The sequence below is a fragment of the Rhinichthys klamathensis genome, unplaced genomic scaffold (genome assembly GCF_029890125.1).
Source record: "Rhinichthys klamathensis goyatoka isolate OS25496 unplaced genomic scaffold, OSU_Roscu_1.1 h1tg000117l_1, whole genome shotgun sequence".
NCBI lineage: Eukaryota > Metazoa > Chordata > Actinopteri > Cypriniformes > Leuciscidae > Rhinichthys > Rhinichthys klamathensis.
This window is the reverse complement of record NW_026606654.1, coordinates 1,347,577-1,367,413: the sequence shown is the minus strand read 5'-3', so window position 1 is coordinate 1,367,413 and position 19,837 is coordinate 1,347,577. Positions and strand designations below refer to the sequence as shown.

Below are 19,837 nucleotides of genomic sequence, written 5' to 3'. Positions count from 1 at the left end.
GCTTTCATTTGGTGACTCGAAACGATGACTCAGCAGAGTGTGCGTGTTTCTACATGTATGCGCTTATACTTTGTATGCCTTTTTGTATTTATGCATGATTCACTGTACAGGCATATATGGATTAGAAAATAAGTAATCCATAAACCTCTGATTAAATTACCATATTTTAAGGACATAGCAATCGACATTTATCCAAAGGAGTTTTCCAAACTGCACCCATGCTGAGTACCATAACAATCTCCTGTCACGGGGATGGTGATAAACCTTTATACAGCAGCACCATTTTGGATGTAGTTCAGCATTCGCTGAGGAAGATATAACCTGAGCACAGGTTTGAAGGGTACCACATGTCAGGACATTCAGACCTACAGTCAGCATTTTTCCCATCACTGTTCGCCTGCACCATCCATCTCTTGGTTATTTTTACTAACAGTAACAACCTTTCAGTTTTCTTTGATTCAGCCAAAAAAAAAAAAAAGATCATAGTTAAGGATCGTGTGTGTGTGTGTTTATGAGTGCACAAGCACAATTTGCAGCTTTGTGCAAAGAGAATCACCTGTAGAAAAGCACTCAGAACCTACTTGCTTTGTACTTCAGTTTTGATGCTAATGCTAGCACTTGCAGCCAAACGCATAGCCTTTCATGGTAAACTTCATTTGACAGCGTGTGCGAAAACAGACACATGCACATTAGCAGGTGTTATCCTTGTCCAGCGATTGAGCTATTTCTCTCCAGCGATACATATAGAGTTGTGGGTATTTTTTAACCCTATCACATAAGCACTTACCGTGTGCTGTTGTTGCGGTCTGTAGTTTGTTGTTGTTGTTCTGTCTCATCCATTTCTTTTACAACTGTGAAACACTGGATCGGACCAGTGCTTCTAGTTTGTGGACAAACTAATTAGTGCAAAAAAATTCAAGGCACATTATGTTAGCACACTAACATAGCTAGGTTAGAAAAATGTGTCTGTGTGCATGTGGTGCGCATGTAGCTGCTATAGTGATGATTAAGTTTACATCACTGTACACATACCCTAGCGTACGCGTAAAAACGTTGTTTAGTAGCAGGCAACCACTCCACATTGGAAAGTTTGATGTTAGCATGTTGCTAAGCTAACAATGCGGAAAGAAATGCTAAATGCAAGCATTACCATGTCAAAAGCTGTACGCCCCTTCAAAATCTACAGTGTTTTAATGCAAATTTAACCCTCAGACGGTCCTCGGTCATTTCTGACCGAATAATTTTCTGTTTTCAATTTCTAAATATCACAGCTTCATCGGAATGTTATGAAACTTGGTGACTTTTATGGCATTAGGTATGTAAATACAAAAAAACAACTGAGGTCATGATCCGAGCATGCTAAGTGGTCGTAAAAAAAATAGTAACGATTTTGGTCTTCGGTCAAAAATGACCGACCCATAGGAAATTAATGGGAAATTTACAAAAACACAACAATTCTCTGAATTTTTGTCAGTACAATCTACAAATCGGCCACGATTCTAAAAAAAAAGACACCGCAGTAAAGGGGTGACACTCTATAACATCAAGAGTGCAAAAAATTCACACCCACCCACACACACACACATACAAACACTTTTATACACATACACACCAATAAATTCAGATTACAAAAAATCTGTTTGAATTTTTAAAAATCACAGCTTCATCGGAATGTTAAGAAACTTGGTGACTTTTCTGGCAATAGGTATGTGAACACACACAAGAAATTTAGTTCATGATCCGAGCATGCTAAGTGGTCGTAAAAAAATTAGTCACGATTTTGGTCTTCGGTCAAAAATGACCCCCATAGGAAATGAATGGAAAATTGACAAAAACACAAAAATTATCTACAAATCGGCCACGATGCAAAAAAAAAAAAAAAAGTGCTCAGCAATGAAGGAGTGAAAAACATAACATAATTAATAATTATAATTAATGTATATATATATATATTTATATATAATTAATATAATAATTATTAAAATAATAATTAATAAAATGTTATAAACCTTGGCAAAAAGTATTATTTGAGAATTTCTAAAAAAAAATACATTCAATCCACATCTTAAAAGTAAGTAATTTGGTCCAACAACAACTAGAATTCACAAGCATCTCCATTTAGAGCTATACAGGCATCTAGTGGTAAACCCATGGAATAACATGATTTATTTAATTTTATGTTTAATAAATTGATTTATTTTGTAAAAAAAAATTCTAAACGCCTAGTCTCTATTTTAACCGAAAATACTGCATAGAAGAAAAATAAATAAAAAATAAAAATAAAATAAAAAATTCATTATTTTCAATGGCAAAAAATTTACCATAAATATTGCATAAATATTAATAAGTTCAATCAAATTGTCTCAAAATACTAAACTAAAAAGAATAAATATTATAGAACAAAAATAAATTGCATTGGTTTTACTGGGATGGAGGAAGTTTCATTTTTAGGTGTCCGGTCACTTCTGACCGGGAAGGCCCAGGATGTGACTCCGAAACGAAGACCGTCTGAGGGTTAATTAGCCGCGTTTCCACTGTCGGGCCAGTGCTAGGCCAGGGCTTTAAACTGGCCGTGCCGGGCTAATAGCCTCGGGCCAGTAGCACCGGGCCTGCGTTTCCACTGTCGGGCCAGAAGCTCCACAGCGCGTCACTAAAACACGCCCGTAACACGCCTCTCTGGAACAACGTCACACTAACCCATCATTTCACCAACAAATGGAAGTTTTATCAGAAAACTAATCAGAAAGAAATCACTGGAAACAGCGTGCATCGCAAAAAAAAACATGATAAAAGCGGCCGTTTGCTGGCATTTTTGTTGTTTACTTGAAAATTTAAAACCCAAGCATCGATGTTTTACCACAGGTTTACAATAAAAAAGTGATACATTGATCATAATGAATTAATTTATGTCAAAATTGCACATTAGCCACACAGAAATAAATTACCGTTAGGTCTATTTCACAAAAGAAAGAGGACACACTTACATTATTCAGTCGAGGCTGTTTCTGTTTATTTGGTAGTTACAGGACATATATCACATTTAGAAAGAATGATAATTTCTACAAATAATGTTATATGCCACCAAAAATACGACCTGGGGAGCGTTAGCACAGTCTCGACTCCCAGTAGCTACAGATATATTTTCAGTCAGAGAAACAGAAGCTCCCGAAAAAAAGTAGATAGTCCGGTATAAAGAGACTATGTAGGCTATGTAGCTAGGCTACTGACAGATAAAATAAAAACATGATTGTGATAGCCTTTATGATTGGTCTTACTTCTTCAAGCGTTCACCATGTTTTTTTACTATGCGTATTCAAGCGTTTACTATGGTATACCATAGTAAACGCGGTTAGCGCGCATAGTCTTTTGCATCGCGTATAAATATTTCTACCTTATATGGTGATCAGAATCCACATCGGATCACAAACAGAAGGCATTAAAACATGAAAGTGAGTTAAATTATTTTAAAAGTCTTTAATGCTGACAGAATCCATCGGCGCTGTCTCTCGACTCAGGTAAACCCCGCCTCTGTTCGTAACCACTCCTCTAGCCCGAGCTGGCCCGCTTTGGCCCAAGGTATTCGACGGGCCAGAAATCCTGGCCGTTGGCCCCGAGTAAGCCCCGATCAAGCCCCGGAAGTGACAGTGGAAACGCGACTGGCCCTGGCACGCACTAGCACGGCCCGGCCCTGGCCCGGCAGTGGAAACGCGGCTATTGTCACTTGGTAAGCCAGCCAAATTAGGCAAATGACAAAATGGACCATTTCCTTGATCTTGCAAGTTTCTCAAAAACCTTGCAAAGCAACCCTCTCTGCACACCTTGGCAATAGAATCGCCATTGGATAGTACATTTTTTGTCTACTCGCCAGACTGATATACTATATATATATATATATATATATATATAGTGTGTATGTATATATATATATATATTTGTTTGCTCCAACTGATTTGCTGAAATCAAAACTGGGACGGTAATAGATGAGCGCCGGCCAATGAGATTGCAGTTTGCGCATTAGTTCCGCCTACTACCGGAGAAACCGACATATCTCATGCTTGTTCTTAAAATACAACAAAGCATATCGTTTATATGTAGCGCGTCGATTCTGTGTGGTATGGAAAACTCTCGCTCTCTCTTTGCATGTGTGTGAGAAACAGCGCTCTCAGCAAAGCGACGGCGAGTCGTGCGTCTTCACACTAGAGTTTACGGTACGTCAAATACAGGAGCTGCACTGACATAGTACACAATCTACATATTGCAGGACGGAGAGCGAAACTCTCAAGCGCTAAATCAGTGTTCAGCGAGTGAAACTATATCTATGCTAAACATATACTTAGCATCTAACACACACACACTGGCGATTTAGTATTTAGTCGCCCAGAGTGCACTCAAATATGGTAAACGCAAGCTCAACCGCACATGCTTGATGCACAAGAACAAATCTCACGGTTCTTGCGGAAGCTCAACATACACGTTTACGAAATGTGAGTGCTCTGTGTAAGTTCGCTGATCAATGTTTATATCCGGATAAAAGCCTAAATTAAATCACATATAAAGCGATCGTGTCTCTTTAGAAGACTTGGATCAACCCGCTGGTTTCAGATATGGATTGATTTTATGTTGTCTTTATGATTGTTTTGAAGCATCAGAGTTTTATGTGAATAGACTTTCAATGGAGGGACAGAAAAATCTCAGACTTCAATAAAAATATCTTCATTTGTATTCCGAAGATAATTGAAAGTCTAATGGTTTTGGAATGACATGAGGGTGAGTAATTGATGACAGAATGTTCATTTTTGGGTGAACTATCCCTTTAATGTGCTTTTTAGGTAGGTAGCTCCTTAGTGCCATTGTCTCACGCTCTGATAGTAAAAGACTCAGTTGATGTATGGAGCTGCATGAGGCACAACATCACCCAGCGCTGTTGTTTATCTATGATCCCATTACAAATTGAGAGCCCTATACTTTCCAGTTGTCTGGATCCGTACACTTATATGTGTCTAAAGATGGAAAACAACTCCTACTCACCCTGCCATCTAAGAAATGTGTGGTGCATCCAAACCTTTTAGCTTTTCTTGATGTGAATAGAGGCTCTCAAAATGGATGTCGCAACCATGGACCCCCACCCACATATTAATGAGCATGTCGAAATGGACAAGCACATTAAGTCTAAAGCCTGCAGAGAGCCAATGGGCTGAGGAAAAACAAAACAGCCACAGTTACTGCTCACTAGCCAAGCCATGTCAAGGACGACGCATTTGTTTTGGCCGTCTTCCGTGTTTGGTTCCAGCTCGGTGGCTGCCACAACACATTGTTGGATAAAACAGAAGGGCAAGAGAAGTCCACTACTCAGGCAGTTGGCTGTGTAATACGTTTAAAAATGGCGTCAGGCCGTGCTTCAGCAAGCGTTGGGCTGTTTGGCCGGAGGGGGCTGATGTGACATACTGATGAACATTTTAATCTAGTGTGTAACTTGCCCTGGTACATCCTGCATTCAGTGATTCAGTTTCACTTGCACCCGGATTTTGGCGTAACTACAGGATTTTTCCAGAAAATAAGTCGGGTCAGATTGCATTTTGTTCAGAAAAAATATTCTAAATACTATAATGATGTATCTGAGCTCCACAACACATCCTTTAAATTTAACGGGATGCAGAACAGGAATGAAAAATATAAGTAAACACTAAAGCCTAAAATAATTTAATACTGGTATGTGGGAAATGCATTATACGAATAAACTTGAGCTCACCTACGTATCTAATTCGGCTCAAATCCAAATGTATGCACTTAAATGTATTTTTTTGGGGGGGAGATTTAGGAAACATGCTATGTTCAAATACTTGTTTCTCTGAAAAGCAATGTTACAGTCAATTATTCTACTTTGAAATGTGCGTTCCGGGTCGGAATGTCTTTTTTTTGTTTTGGTCCGTGTGATCCCGCCCACTGCCTATTCGCCCAATAGTATTTCGACACCCCGGGTTGCCAGTTGGCTGAAAACACAGCATATTGCAGTTATGGAAGCCAGCAAACGAACTGGCATCCATCCTCTGCATTCATCTAAAAAGCTTAATGACCTGAGGCATAAATAAATACTGGAGAATTTGTCACAGCTTAAAGAAAGACTGACTTGGCTAATTTTCATCTTTATAGGTAAGCATGTGGGAAATGCGTTATACAAATAAACTTGGGCTGACGTACATCTCTCGTTTGGCACCAATCCAAATGTGAGCGCTTTGCACGTTTTGTGTGCTTGATGTTAATCGCATTATAGAAGTCGCTTTGGAATATAAGTCACAACTCACAACATATTTCAGATGATAACAAGTGACTTATATTCCAGAAAATGTGATAACTAAAAGAAGCAATACTTCTCATTTTTTAAGAACCTGACAGTTCAGCTGTTTACAAAATAGTGTAGCTTTTCCAAGAAGAAGCTTTTATCTTCAAAGGTAGAGATGTGGCATGACAAAACGCTACATTGCTTGGCTTTGTATGAGATGTTGTGTATCCCGGGAGAAATCTGAGGTAATAATCAAACACGCTCTTCTAGAAAATCCTCTCTGTTCCAGGAAGCATTGGGAAGTCCCATTCATTTAGTGAATTGGTTTATTTAATTGAATTTATTTACGTACGGTAATTAGTTTAGCGTCAACTACTACCCACCTCCCCCTGCCCATAAATAATATAATATTTATAAATGTATACATTTAGTTAAAACACTGATGTTATTTTAGTTGTATATTTATTATTTTTGCTTTTATTTAGTGTTGATTATGTGTTTGAGTTTGAGGCAGCCGTCCTAATTGAGATCCTAATTAAGATCGTCATGAAAATACAATCAGTTGTATAATTAAAAAGATGTTTCTCCTTAAATAGCTTTGACACTTTATGTTAGTAGCTGTTAGTGAATCGAAATGCTTTTTTAAAAGAGTTGCTTGACTGCAGCTTAACTACTTGCATTATGAGAAGCTTGTTAGCTGCCGTTACAAAGCAGTTTTCCTAAAGATGGCTCTTGGTATTTGTGGTATACATAATACGGGTGACAAATTAAAGGAAAATCCATCCTGCAAATCAATACTAAGTTGTTCTGAGAGATCACCTTCATTCTTTAATTCTGTGGTGGCCCAACACTTTTCTAAGATGCTTTATGTTGTTTTTTTTGTCACTATTTCTTTTAGGATCTTTTTTAAACCTGTGTGTTTCTTGTCTTACCTCTTTAGAATGACAAGGGCCAGTGTCCGGCTGATGTTGTTCCAGAGCCTGTAGATATGCCTCTGGAAATGGCTGATGCCGCAGTCCAGGTTAAAGAGCTGCGCACACTGCTGCGGGACGTCCTGCCCAGACCAGACTCTCCTCTCACTCTCCTTCTCCCTCTCCTGCCTGCCAGACCTCCAGGTCTCCTCTCGGACAAAGCTCGTGCCCAGCTTTCAAGTATGGGCCTTCACCTTGGAGACAAAGTTGTCATCGCTGGTCAAAAGGTACTGCATAAGTTCTGCATTTCTGTGAGCATGTAATGAGCACAGCCCTCACACTGCTGTTCAGGAGCAAACATATTTTATTTATAATTATATGCCACATACAGTGGCCTCAAAAAGCATTTGGAAACATTTGGACATTTAAGTCATGCTTAATTTAATCTATCCATCTATCTGTCTGTCTGTCTGTCTGTCTGTCTGTCTGTCTGTCTGTCTATCTATCATCTAATCTATTTTTTCAAATGTATTTATTTATTTTTGAAAATACATAATTAAAAATACATATATATTATATAAACACAGACTTTTATGTTAGATGCAATTAATCATGATTGATCGATTTGACAGCACATCTCTCTCTCTCTCTCTCTCTCTCTATATATATATATATATATATATATAAATAATACAAAATATACACACACACACTATTTTAACATTTACAGCATGTGTGAGTCCAGTGAGACCAGTGTGTGTGAGTATTATTGTAACTTAAGTACACTATTTCACAGTTTAATGTGCTTTTATTTTACTAGCTTATAAATCATACTAAATGATGTTTTTAAAAAATGTAAAAATGCAGAACGTTTTCTCTGAGGGTTCTGTTAGGGGATAGAATATACAGTTTGTCCAATATAAAAAGCATTACAGCTACAGAAAGTCCACATAAAACATGGAAACCCAACCTGTGTGTGTGTGTGTGTGTTGGGAAAAATGTACATCTGTCTGCTTCAAAAATGAAGGAAATGTGTGTACTTGCTGGTCCTCACATAAAATATAAGGACAGGGGTTACGGCTGCTAGTGTTCGAACATAACAGGTTTGCTGTGATTGATATTGATCGAAGCCGTTGAGAAATCAGATTTAATAGAAACAGGCGCACCCCCCACACATGTTCCGCAAAATGAGAGTTGTCAGGAAGAAATCACTTCATGCACTGCTCCTAGCAAAGAACTCAAATGTCAGTGAATGGTATCCTAAAGCTGCCACCCAATCAAATCTGTCCTACATGCCCATTGTGACATCATCAGTAATGAGCAGGGAATCAGCTGGGACTCTCAAACCCATTTGCAGTGGGTAAGGATAATGGCGGGAGTTAAGAGACCAGAGTGCATGCTCTGCTTTCTCCTTGCAGAAATATTTCCTTTACATGTTTTTTTAGTTTTTTGACCAGCTCCCGCACTCGCATACCTACACACCAAATTACCCATTAATGAAATCTTCCACCACCACATTGGGACTAAAGTGAGCAGAGTGCCGGGATTCTACAGATTGGCTAATCAAAACCCCATTATCTTCAGGGATCCTTGGCGCCGCTGGCTTTCTTTGATCCCCATTTTACTTTTAACGTTATTTTTATCCAAGCTAATTTGCCTGTTTATGAATTTCGGCGCATACGAAAACAAGGGCGGCCTGTCGAACGAGCCTAAATATGTGCTGCTCTGTGTGGATGCACTTGTTTGTTTCTGGAGTAAAGAAGTAATCACTTTCCATTGCCCTCCGGAGTACAGAGCAAGATAAAGAGAGCATGAAACGGGTTTATTGAACATGTATTATCACCTCGGCAGCCCACGCGGCCAGAAAACTATTTCTCACACTGTCCCCACAGAGTTCTGCAGGATGCTCTCGTGGTCCCAGGATTAAATGCTTTACGGAAATGTGTAAATCTTAGTTTAATCTACCCTCTGGTTTGTTTTGTAAGGTCGGGACTCTGAGGTTTTGCGGTAGTACCGAGTTTGCTGGTGGTCTTTGGGCAGGGGTGGAGCTTCACCAACCAGTGGGCAAAAATGATGGATCGGTAGCTGGCGTCCAGTACTTCACCTGCCCAATTAAACATGGTAAGAGTTTAAATGTACATGTTTTTCTCTTATTATAGTTACTTGCAAACAGTCATGTTAAATAATTAGCTAACTAGTTAGTGTAATGCTAACATTACATTGCAACAAGCTAGCCAGTTACAACACAATTAGGATGAGTCATGTCTGTTCCATGTTAATGAGAATGTTTGTCTTAACCAGCTAACCAGACTGTGACAAATGTGATACTGTGATATTTGAACCCAGCTCGATAACTATTAAACATAATGTTTACTAACTAGCTAATCAGGGGAAACATTATAAAAGGTCAAGCAATAAATCAAGTCTTTTTGAGTTTTTGTCTTAACCAGCAATTGTGATAAGTGAGGTATGACGATATTTGAGCATAAATAGGTAGGGTAGGTTTACAAACTAGTTAACCAGAGGCAACACAATAGAGTGCTTGACAGAGTACTATTCTGTGTTGATCTGAGTTTAAGAATATGATAGTTGTGACCTGACACTATATAAGCATAACTAGGTAGTAACTAACTAGTGAGCAAACTTTACTAAACAGGTACAACAAAGCACCAAGGAATGAGTTTTCTCTTCCAATAACCAGCTACAACTTTGACAAGTGTGTTACAGTGATATTTCAGCATAACTAGCTAACTAGTGAGAGTAATGTTTACTAACTAGTTAACCAGTGGCAACGATCATGACTCTTCTGTGTTGATTTAAGTTTTTGTATTAACCAGCCACAAATATGACGTGATATGACCATATATAACCAGTTAGCAACATTTTCACTAACTAGCTTACCAGGCACAACAAAGTCATGCCATGTCTCTTCAATAACCAGCTACGACTTTGACAAGTGTGTTACAACAATATTTGAGCATAACAAGCTAGTGAGTCTATTTGACTAACTTGTTAACCGGAGGCAACACGATAGAGCACCAATGAATCATGCCTTTTTTGTTTTGATCTGTGTTAACCAGCCACAACAGTTACTAGCTAACAAGTGAGTGTAATTGTACTAACCAGCTAACCAGGCACAACAAAGTCTTGTCTCTTCTAAAACAAGTGGGTTACTACAATATTTGAGCATAGCTGGTGAAGGGTAATGTTTACTAAGGAGGTAACCAGATAAAACTTTATAAAGCATCAAACAATCTCTTTTAAATGTTAAGTTTAGTATTTGTCTTAATCAGCCATGATTGTGATACGACGAAACAGCGCTGAGCATAACTAGTGGCTTGTGAGTGTAATTTTTACTATGTAAGTTTGTTCATTTATTAACCAGCTTGCTAACCTGGAGCAATTAAGTTGTCTCTTCCAAGTAGAACATTTGTTACATGACATTTTAGTGGTCACATGCTTAATACAATCATATATTGTTAAATACAATGATAGGTTCTCTGAAAATGTTACAATGATAGGCCTACTTAAATCCTTGCATTGTGTTTTTTTTTTTTTTTTTTTTTTTTATGTGGCACACGTTCGGACAAAAGTTTGCCGTAATTACGATATCGACACACATTGCTTTTTCGCATTGCGTCACACAAATTTTATGGAATCTTCACATATGTAATACAATTAGCCCAATGTGGATCATCATAGCATAAGGTCATTGGTGATACCCGACCCTTTTTTTTTTCTTTTTTATCAGCTGGCCATTTGTCATTGCCAGTTTTCATGTTTTTCAATTCTTTCTCAGCTTACAATTCAGCTCTTGCTTTCTTTATCTGTCCTCAGTTGCTAACAAAATGATTTCTCTCTGACCCTCTCCAGGAATCTTCGCCCCCCTCTCCAAACTCAGCAAACTCTCGGAACGACGGAAAAACAGTCCCCGCCAGCCCTCCGCTCCTGTCCCCCACCCTAGACGAATTGACTTGGCGCGGGTCACGTCCAAGGTCAACACAGGTACATTTCTCACTGACCCGGTTGCTTAATGACCCTCTTTACAGCTCACAAACCCGATATCAGGAGGAACCCAGTGGCCACCACAGGCTCAAAGCTAATTACCATCCCAGAGGACCTGCTTGATAAATAAACTTACACGAGCGTGAACAGCGATAGTGGTGATAAAGCTGTTGGTGTTACCGCTTTATTCTGTCCCCTTCGGGGTTGTAGAGACAATAAAAAGCCATGAGAGCACTGAAGAAATGGAGCAATCATTGAGGGAGCTAACGTCACTTGTGTGCCATTACAGCGTTCACCCTAGGGGCCGTTTACACAGACGTGACACCCACCGATGTCTGCAGTGAATCACTCTAACATGCATAAACTCTCTTTTTTGTCACATATGCACATGAACGAGGACAAATGACTCATTTAAACTCTTCCATTATCATCCATGACAGACAAGCCTCAGAGGGATTTTATACAAGGGAAGTTGACATTTTGAAATTTGGACATGTTCTGTAGTGAAATGCTACGCTTGCTCTAAAACTATTTTAGCATTAGCTAATTTCTTTATGGTAATTGTTTGTGCAGCTTTTGTGACCTTATATTAATTCAATAACTACATGGAATATTTATACCAAAAAAAAAAAAAAAACTAGGGCTGTGACAATTTCTGTTGGAGAAACGTGCAGATCATTGGATTATTCACTCAACCAATTTGTTCAAAAATATTTATACATTCAGTTACCAAATACCACTACTGTATGTCGCTCAGAGACATGCAATGTTTGGAACTTTTTCTAAATTGCAGTCCTGCTTGGCTGTTATTATCTACGGGCGAATAAAAGTCATGCTGATTTTCAGAACAGCATCTCTTGCTGACATGATGCTACTTAAAAAGTCATCATGAGTATTATTATTTTCATATATTCATAGTCTGGCCTACACTACAGGACCATATAAATTGTGAAAAAGCTCATTTAATCATGACCAGTTGTAGGACCTGTATCTCGAAGTCTAAAATTGTGATGTTGATGGGGGGGAAAAAAGATACATTCCATTAACTACTGACAAACATATCTCCCACACACAGTGCTAAGGGCATCAGTTTTAGGTACAGTAAACATAACACACCTAAATATCCTGTAAGCTGCCGAGACTGCCGACACGTTATCATAATATACGTCTGCAGAGAGAGATAGTGTTCCCACACAGGCTTCCATTAGTGCACTAATGCTGATGAACAGCAGTTCCTCTCATCACCTCTGTTACACTAGAGACTTGCCCTTGCTCTGTCTGTGTGTTGGGTGGTCTTTACTCCAGATTGGTGTAAATTTGTTGATCTGTTTTCCTAGACAAGCATTTCCACCATGTTCCTCCAGGGCTCAAGTATTGTCCGCTCAGACAGCTAAATGCAGACATATGGGTCTCAATAGCTTTGTGTGGCAAAAGCACTTTTATGAAAAGCCCTTAAGGCATTGCGTTACGAAAAATGCTTTTTCTGCTTCCTCTCATACTTTTTTTTTTTATTTGATTGTTTTTCCTTCCCCTTTTGTTTTTATTACCTGTCTGTCTGTACTTTTAGAGTTTCATAAGAATTGAGTGGCAAAGTTTGCTTAATTCTCATAAAAATATAACTCTTCAAAATCAAATCGTTATGTCCTAAAACTAATAATTAATATTATTGTTATTATTAAAATTATAATGTTGTCTTTAGTTAGTGAGTCAAACAGCAGTGTTATTTTAGTATCATTGAGATACCATTATAGCTTTTTATAATATTTTGAATTAGTTTTTATTTGATTGTTTTGTATGTTTTTATTAATGAAACGCACATTATCTGATAAAATGACACAAACATACAGTAATGAAATTATTAAAACTTGAACTAGCAAGTGACAAAATTGTTTTTATGCTTTAGTTTTAGCTAACTATAGTAGTCAGTTAATTATTCGTTTTATTTATTGCTTTTATTATTATTACTTTCGAAGGGAGAGAGAACCCAGACAATTGTTTTCTCACATTTCATGTGATTCACACCAAAATAGGTACTATTTTTACATATTTGTGAATAATTAATCACTCTTTGTAATGAATTCATCAACTTAAATTCTTTCACATCTTTTCAAAGAGGCACAATCATATTTTATAAGCAACCTTGTTATGCCCACCCACTGTTTTTTGTTCTTAAACCTCTTTGTCATGTTCCTCTCTATCTCTGCACCTTTTTACATTCTTGATTTTCATTTTGGTTTGAGGATTCAGTGTTGAGTCACGCTGTCTGCATTAAAACTAATACGCACATCCAAGGAAGGAGTCCGAAGCCATGCTTTCTAGAGCACTTGTGAGTCACTTGTAGGCCGACTTCAACTATGACGCACGCACATTCAAACACACGAGCACCTCCAACGTGCTCACAATAACCATATCCAAGCAATGCATTGTGTTTATAATGACACTTTAATGATGTCACTGTCCTCGCAGCCACCGCGGAAGAAACGACAGCTCCATGGTGTCCTCTAATTAGTGCCGTTTCAAGGTGTTTTTTCCTCTCTCTTTTTTATTCCCGAGGTGATTTGAATAGTGGACCTTGGTGTATTTCTGTTCCCTGTTGATTGATTGTCCAATGAAGCCAAGCTTAATGAGCAGTCCTCACATCGGTCTGAACAAACTGGCAGTAATTTGTCATGGAGAGGAACGGGGGATAGAAGCGGTGTGTTTGTTACTGCTTTAACCCTTTATATTTGATCTGGTTGTACAACAATCTCAATTTCCTTTTGAAGTAAACTTGATATTTGGCGAATGATTGTTTATAGGGGTCCGAGATGTTCTAAACATTGTTAATATATGTTGCACGTGGAAATATTTTGGTTGAAAACGTGATTTGAAAGAAAAAAATGAGGTTCACCCAAAAATGGAATCAGTCCAATGTATTTTATTTTTGCAATAAAGATAGAAACCTAGCTCACATTAAAGTCTCTAAAAGTTCAACCACATAATTTGCAAACTGAGAAAACTTTTTTATATATTTGATTGAAATGATGTTTTGTTGATTTCAGTATGATAAAAGGCTATTTCTTTGAGAAATGTGATCCATAAAGACAGATGATGAGCCTAGCGCGGGTTTAATGGTTTTGCTTTAGGGTGGGCCATAAATGTTTTGGGTGGGCTGCATAAAAATGACTTTCATAAGATGCGCCATGAATGTTTTACTCTCATTTTGAGCATCTTTAAAACACTCACGTACTACATTTAAATGGACTGAACCAGATTTCATGGACTCTTTTATAATTCATTTGCAGTTTGCTACTTGTGGTTCTTTAGTGTTTATTTCGTTCAGCACATCACAATGCACAATTTATGCAAGCTTTATGTTTTAATGGTGCCGAAATTGCTTGTCCTCAAGATTCAGCTTGTCAAAGTTAATTAGGACTTTTCAACGGGAAATTCTATTTTATTGACATAGCATATGTATTGTTGAGAATAAATATGTTCTAAATTTATTCCTGCGAGTCTGAGAACGTATTGGGAAACTAAAAGTGTTTTACTGTCTGCATGAATAATGTTCCCAAACAAATCTCAGTCATACTTTATTCTTTTCATATCCATCTGTAGTGTCTCAAGTCTCATTTTCCTCAGATGAGCTGATTTTAAAGAAGTTTTTAAAGCAGCCAAAACATAGATTAATAAATAGAACAAACTATTTTTTTTTATTTTTTATATTGCTTAAATATTAATTGGTGGAGGAATTGTTAATTCTGATTATTATTGTGTTTAACAGGTAGTTCTGATAATTCATTAAACATTTATATAGCTTTTTATCATATTGCTTTTGCCATTTTAGAATCGTTTTTTTTATTTATTTAATTACATACATTTAATTAATTTTAAAAATATGATTTGTTTTTAGATACTCCACTTTCTTAGCCTGGGAAAACCCAGACAACTTCCGGCAAATTTAGATTTGCTCTGAAAGTTAGTCTGGCAAAGAGCTCATTCAAGCCCATTTCCAATCCGCCGAAATCGAGGCACCAATCAGAAACGTTGGGGCGGGCTTTACACGATGACGACAGCGCTGGGATTTTGAAGCAGATTTTGTAGCCTACATTACAAAGATGGATGCCGCCGTCGAACATCACTCGTTCGAATCAGCTATCGCGTCTGTTTTAAGCAATTTGAACGTTTCCTTTTAGTTAAAAACCGAGCAAAGAACAACACTCGGAGATGTTTCTCCGCCGCTCTGCATACGTCATCTCCTTCATCGCTCTGATTGGGTTTAGGTCTATCCGCGACGTCCGTTGGTGACGCCCCTCTGGAAATGATTTGTCTATGACGCTTTGCCAGACCATAACTCAGTTACAACTGAGAATGGTCTGGTTTTAACCAGGCTACCACTTTCTTTAAGAACACTCCTTAACCGTGGTAAAGTCACTGTGAAAACACACTATATTTCCTTTAAAATCTTACCTGTAGAGCACCAGCAAGACCTCTAGTGTAGCCAAGTACATTCAACATGATCTACAGTGTTTGCTCTGCTTTAGTAATAGCTGTCTGTTTATGCAATATTATTCCAGAGTTAATATTGAACTGTTTAGTCTTAATAATGTTTGTAAAGGTCAGGGATGACACCATCTTGGTTGTTTTGGTGTTCTCACTGTGCATATATTAGCATTTTAAGGGGTCCTTGGGGAGTGTGTGTCGTAACACTCCAGTGGATGTGACTTCTTTGAGCGGGCCTTGTGTACGGCACTAATGATTCTGATGCTTTTGTTTTTCTGGTGTCGAACACGATGTACATTCCCTGTTTTACATGCTTCATACGATTCGGAACAACTGTGGTCTCGAAACTCAAAAGTATTTGTATATACTTACTCAAAATGTAATTGCACAAGCTAAGACTACATCAAGTAGCATCTGCAAACAGACATATTTCTCAAAGCTAACATTTCCTTTTTGCCTAACTCTATCTATAGGTGAAGTTTATGACATTAAAGGTGCAGTAAGGGATTTCTGAGAAACACTGTTGATATCTGAAATCAGCCCAAACAAACACACCCCTCCCTTCATTGCTCCGCCCCTAAAATAATGCTTTCTGAAAAATAAAGTGAAGATGACAAATGAACAAAGAAGAACAGAAATGAACATACAGTTTACTGTGCTGTTGTTACTAGAGCTAACATTACAACAACAGCATATCTTGGTTCTGTGAAACAGCAAAACCAATGGATCAGAAACAACTCAACCTCACATCCGTTTTCAGGCCTTCACACTTAGGTCTCTCCAGCGCTGGAAAGCTTTTCTAATATTAACACGGGTCCTAAAGCTCTTGCCTGATCATAACCCTTCTTTTTCCAGTGATATTCCTCTGAGCTTTTCTTTTTTGTAATGTCTCTCAGCCATCTCTCTTTCTACAGTCTTTCTTCAAATCTCACTCTCTCTCCTTCCCTATCATGAGTGGACACTGCTGATTGGCTACAAGTGTGTTGTGCTGCTCGGTCCGATACACTTTCAACAGTGTTTCTCATAAATCGCCTATTGCACCTTAAGTCTATGCTTTTCATGCTCTCTACCTCCAAGAGCAGTAAAAAGATGATGTCCTTGAATTTTAATTCTTTCAACATTCCTCCAACACCACTGCCATTTCCTAAATGAGTGTGGTCCAACACTTTGGGTTTAGATAACTTTTTTGGACTTTTAACACCAGACTTTAAATTCCAAATGTCTTGGCTATCGCTTATCATTTAGCTTCTAAACTTCTTTCATTAATGAACTCTTTAGCCCATGAAGGTCTGTGAATATGATGGCTTAATGAGAGACCTCATTCCAAACTGCTTTCCAAGAGCTGGAAGGTTAAAGCTGCTTCTCTCATGTGGCCTATTTCTTGGTCATTTAAGTGCAGTAGATAAAGTTTGTAGGTCTTGTTAGATGTCTGCAATTCTGTGCCAAGGCGTGGGCACTTTTCCATGGTTCCATAAGATTAACATTTGGCTGGAACTCAGACAGCCTTCAAAGACTACATTTAAAAGGGCTGGAATGCTAAAATAATTAAACAAAGTGACTTTGATAAATGTCGGTTTCTGGTATGTTATTGGTAATTTGGTGTTTTATTAGAATTTACTGTAAGTGCAACAAATATGAACAAACCTCTTACCCTACAGTATGTATTAAACTTTGGCATGAATATCGTCCTGCACCGTTTGAGCCGTGGACATGGATTAAATCAAACTCAAATCAAGTTACTGCTTGTTAAGGAGATGATATTTTTCAAAGCAGTAGTAGTAGTAGTAAAAGGGGAATCCGTTGGAATCCATTGGAAAAGGGATCCGAGCCATACCTAGAGATTATATACACTCACCTAAAGGATTATTAGGAACACCTGTTCAATTTCTCATTAATGCAATTATCTAATCAACCAATCACATGGCAGTTGCTTCAATGCATTTAAGGGTTTTGGTCCTGGTCAAGACAATCTCCTGAACTCCAAACTGAATGTCAGAATGGGAAAGAAAGGTGATTTAAGCCATTTTGAGCGTGGCATGGTTGTTGGTGCCAGACGGGCCGGTCTGAGTATTTCACAATCTGCTCAGTTCCTGGGATTTTCACGCACAACCATTTCTAGGGTTTACAAAGAATGGTGTGAAAAGGGAAACACATCCAGTATGCGGCAGTCCTGTGGGTGAAAATGCCTTGTTGATGCTAGAGGTCAGAGGAGAATGGGCCGACTGTTTCAAGCTGATAGAAGAGCAACTTTGACTGAAATAACCACTCGTTACAACCGAGGTATGCAGCAAAGCATTTGTGAAGCCACAACACGCACAACCTTGAGGCTGATGGGCTACAACAGCAGAAGACCCCACCGGGTACCACTCATCTCCACTACAAATAGGAAAAAGAGGCTACAATTTCCAAGAGCTCGCCAAAATTGGACAGTTGAAGACTGGAAAAATGTTGCCTGGTCTGATGAGTCTCGATTTCTGTTGAGACATTCAGATGGTAGAGTCAGAATTTGGCGTAAACAGAATGAGAACATGGATCCATCATGCCTTGTTACCACTGTGCAGGCTGGTGGTGGTGGTGTAATGGTGTGGGGGATGTTTTCTTGGCACACTTTAGGCCCCTTAGTGCCAATTGGGCATCGTTTAAATGCCACGGCCTACCTGAGCATTGTTTCTGACCATGTCCATCCCTTTATGGCCACCATGTACCCATCCTCTGATGGCTACTTCCAGCAGGATAATGCACCATGTCACAAAGCTCGAATCATTTCAAATTGGTTTCTTGAACATGACAATGAGTTCACTGTGCTAAAATGGCCCCCACAGTCACCAGATCTCAACCCAATAGAGCATCTTTGGGATGTGGTGGAACGGGAGCTTCGTGCCCTGGATGTGCATCCCACAAATCTCCATCAACTGCAAGATGCTATCCTATCAATATGGGCCAACATTTCTAAAGAATGCTTTCAGCACCTTGTTGAATCAATGCCACGTAGAATTAAGGCAGTTCTGAAGGCGAAAGGGGGTCAAACACAGTATTAGTATGGTGTTCCTAATAATCCTTTAGGTGAGTGTATATCATTATTATATCGTATCAGCCATATCAGCAGCTACCTTTGAATTTTTTATTATTATTATGTATCTGTAGACCAACGAGGTGATGATTTTGCCAAAAATTTGGATCTGAACATAGTGTTATTATGGCCCCTCTTCCTATAATGTTAGAAATAGAATATTACTTTGTTATTTTTCAAGGAACGTTTGAAGTTTTGTCATTCAGCCAAAATAAATCGTTTGAAATTCGCCCAGTCAACTGGGAAGCAAATTGTTTAGCAGCATTCTCATAACATGTCACTTGACCTTTAGATGTTGCCAGGCCTCAATTTCTGTGTCAGATACTTGCCTGTTCAGTTTTTATATTCATTTTTCTGTGAAAAAAGGGGCTTTACTCACCTGTTTTATCATGCTAATTATTTAGCACGATAATCACTGGTTAATTATTTAATTCGTTTGACCATTTAAAATGCCATTTTTAAAGCTTAGTTGGATTAAATCTAGTGTTAATTCATGCTTCTCCTGCAAATGGCAGCTTAATGAACATTTAACATTTGTCTCATCAAGGGACATTCATATTGACAGCAATATGCAGTGTCAAAGGGGCCAAAAGTCAGTTCATTTCAGTGAGAGCTTACAATATTGGTGACACAATTAACAGCGTGGGGGTGTTAAAGTCTAACTTATTGTAAATGAGAGGTAATACTACGTTGCAAAAAACAATAAGAGTGGAGCACACGTGATCTGCCTCGCATTAGATACTGTTTTCTAGGCAAGAAGGAAAAGTTAATGGTATCTGGGAGCAATTTTCTTGTTCTATATAATTCGATTCTGTGTGATGCATGAAAAAAAAAGATTTTCATGATATCATGCAGAAAATTTCCACACATCAAACTCAAAATAGACTCACTTTGAATGCATTTTACTGCAATTTCTGTGCACTTTCACCTTCAGAATCAGTGGCACCTCCACAGTTCTGAGAGACTAGAGTATGCAACTGTATTGCTGCACCTCGATTGATAAGGAAATCCCAATCATCAGGCACATCCTAAACTAGGTGGCGCAACAATGTGGGTTAGTAATAAGCTTATAAAATGAGTTTTTGGTTA

General features: G+C 38.3%; 1 protein-coding gene across 2 annotated transcripts in view; it reads left to right on the top strand.

Annotated features, from left to right (window-relative positions):
* The window catches only part of zgc:103755 (uncharacterized protein LOC449988 homolog), a 52,569-nt gene that overhangs the window by 14,678 nt on the left and 18,054 nt on the right, over positions 1-19,837 (top strand). For both annotated transcript variants that reach the window (XM_056255078.1, XM_056255077.1), the window contains exons 7-9: positions 7,221-7,478; positions 9,177-9,312; positions 11,065-11,196. In XM_056255078.1, coding sequence (XP_056111053.1) covers positions 7,221-7,478; positions 9,177-9,312; positions 11,065-11,196 — 526 coding nt within the window. The remainder of the gene's footprint in view (positions 1-7,220; positions 7,479-9,176; positions 9,313-11,064; positions 11,197-19,837) is intronic.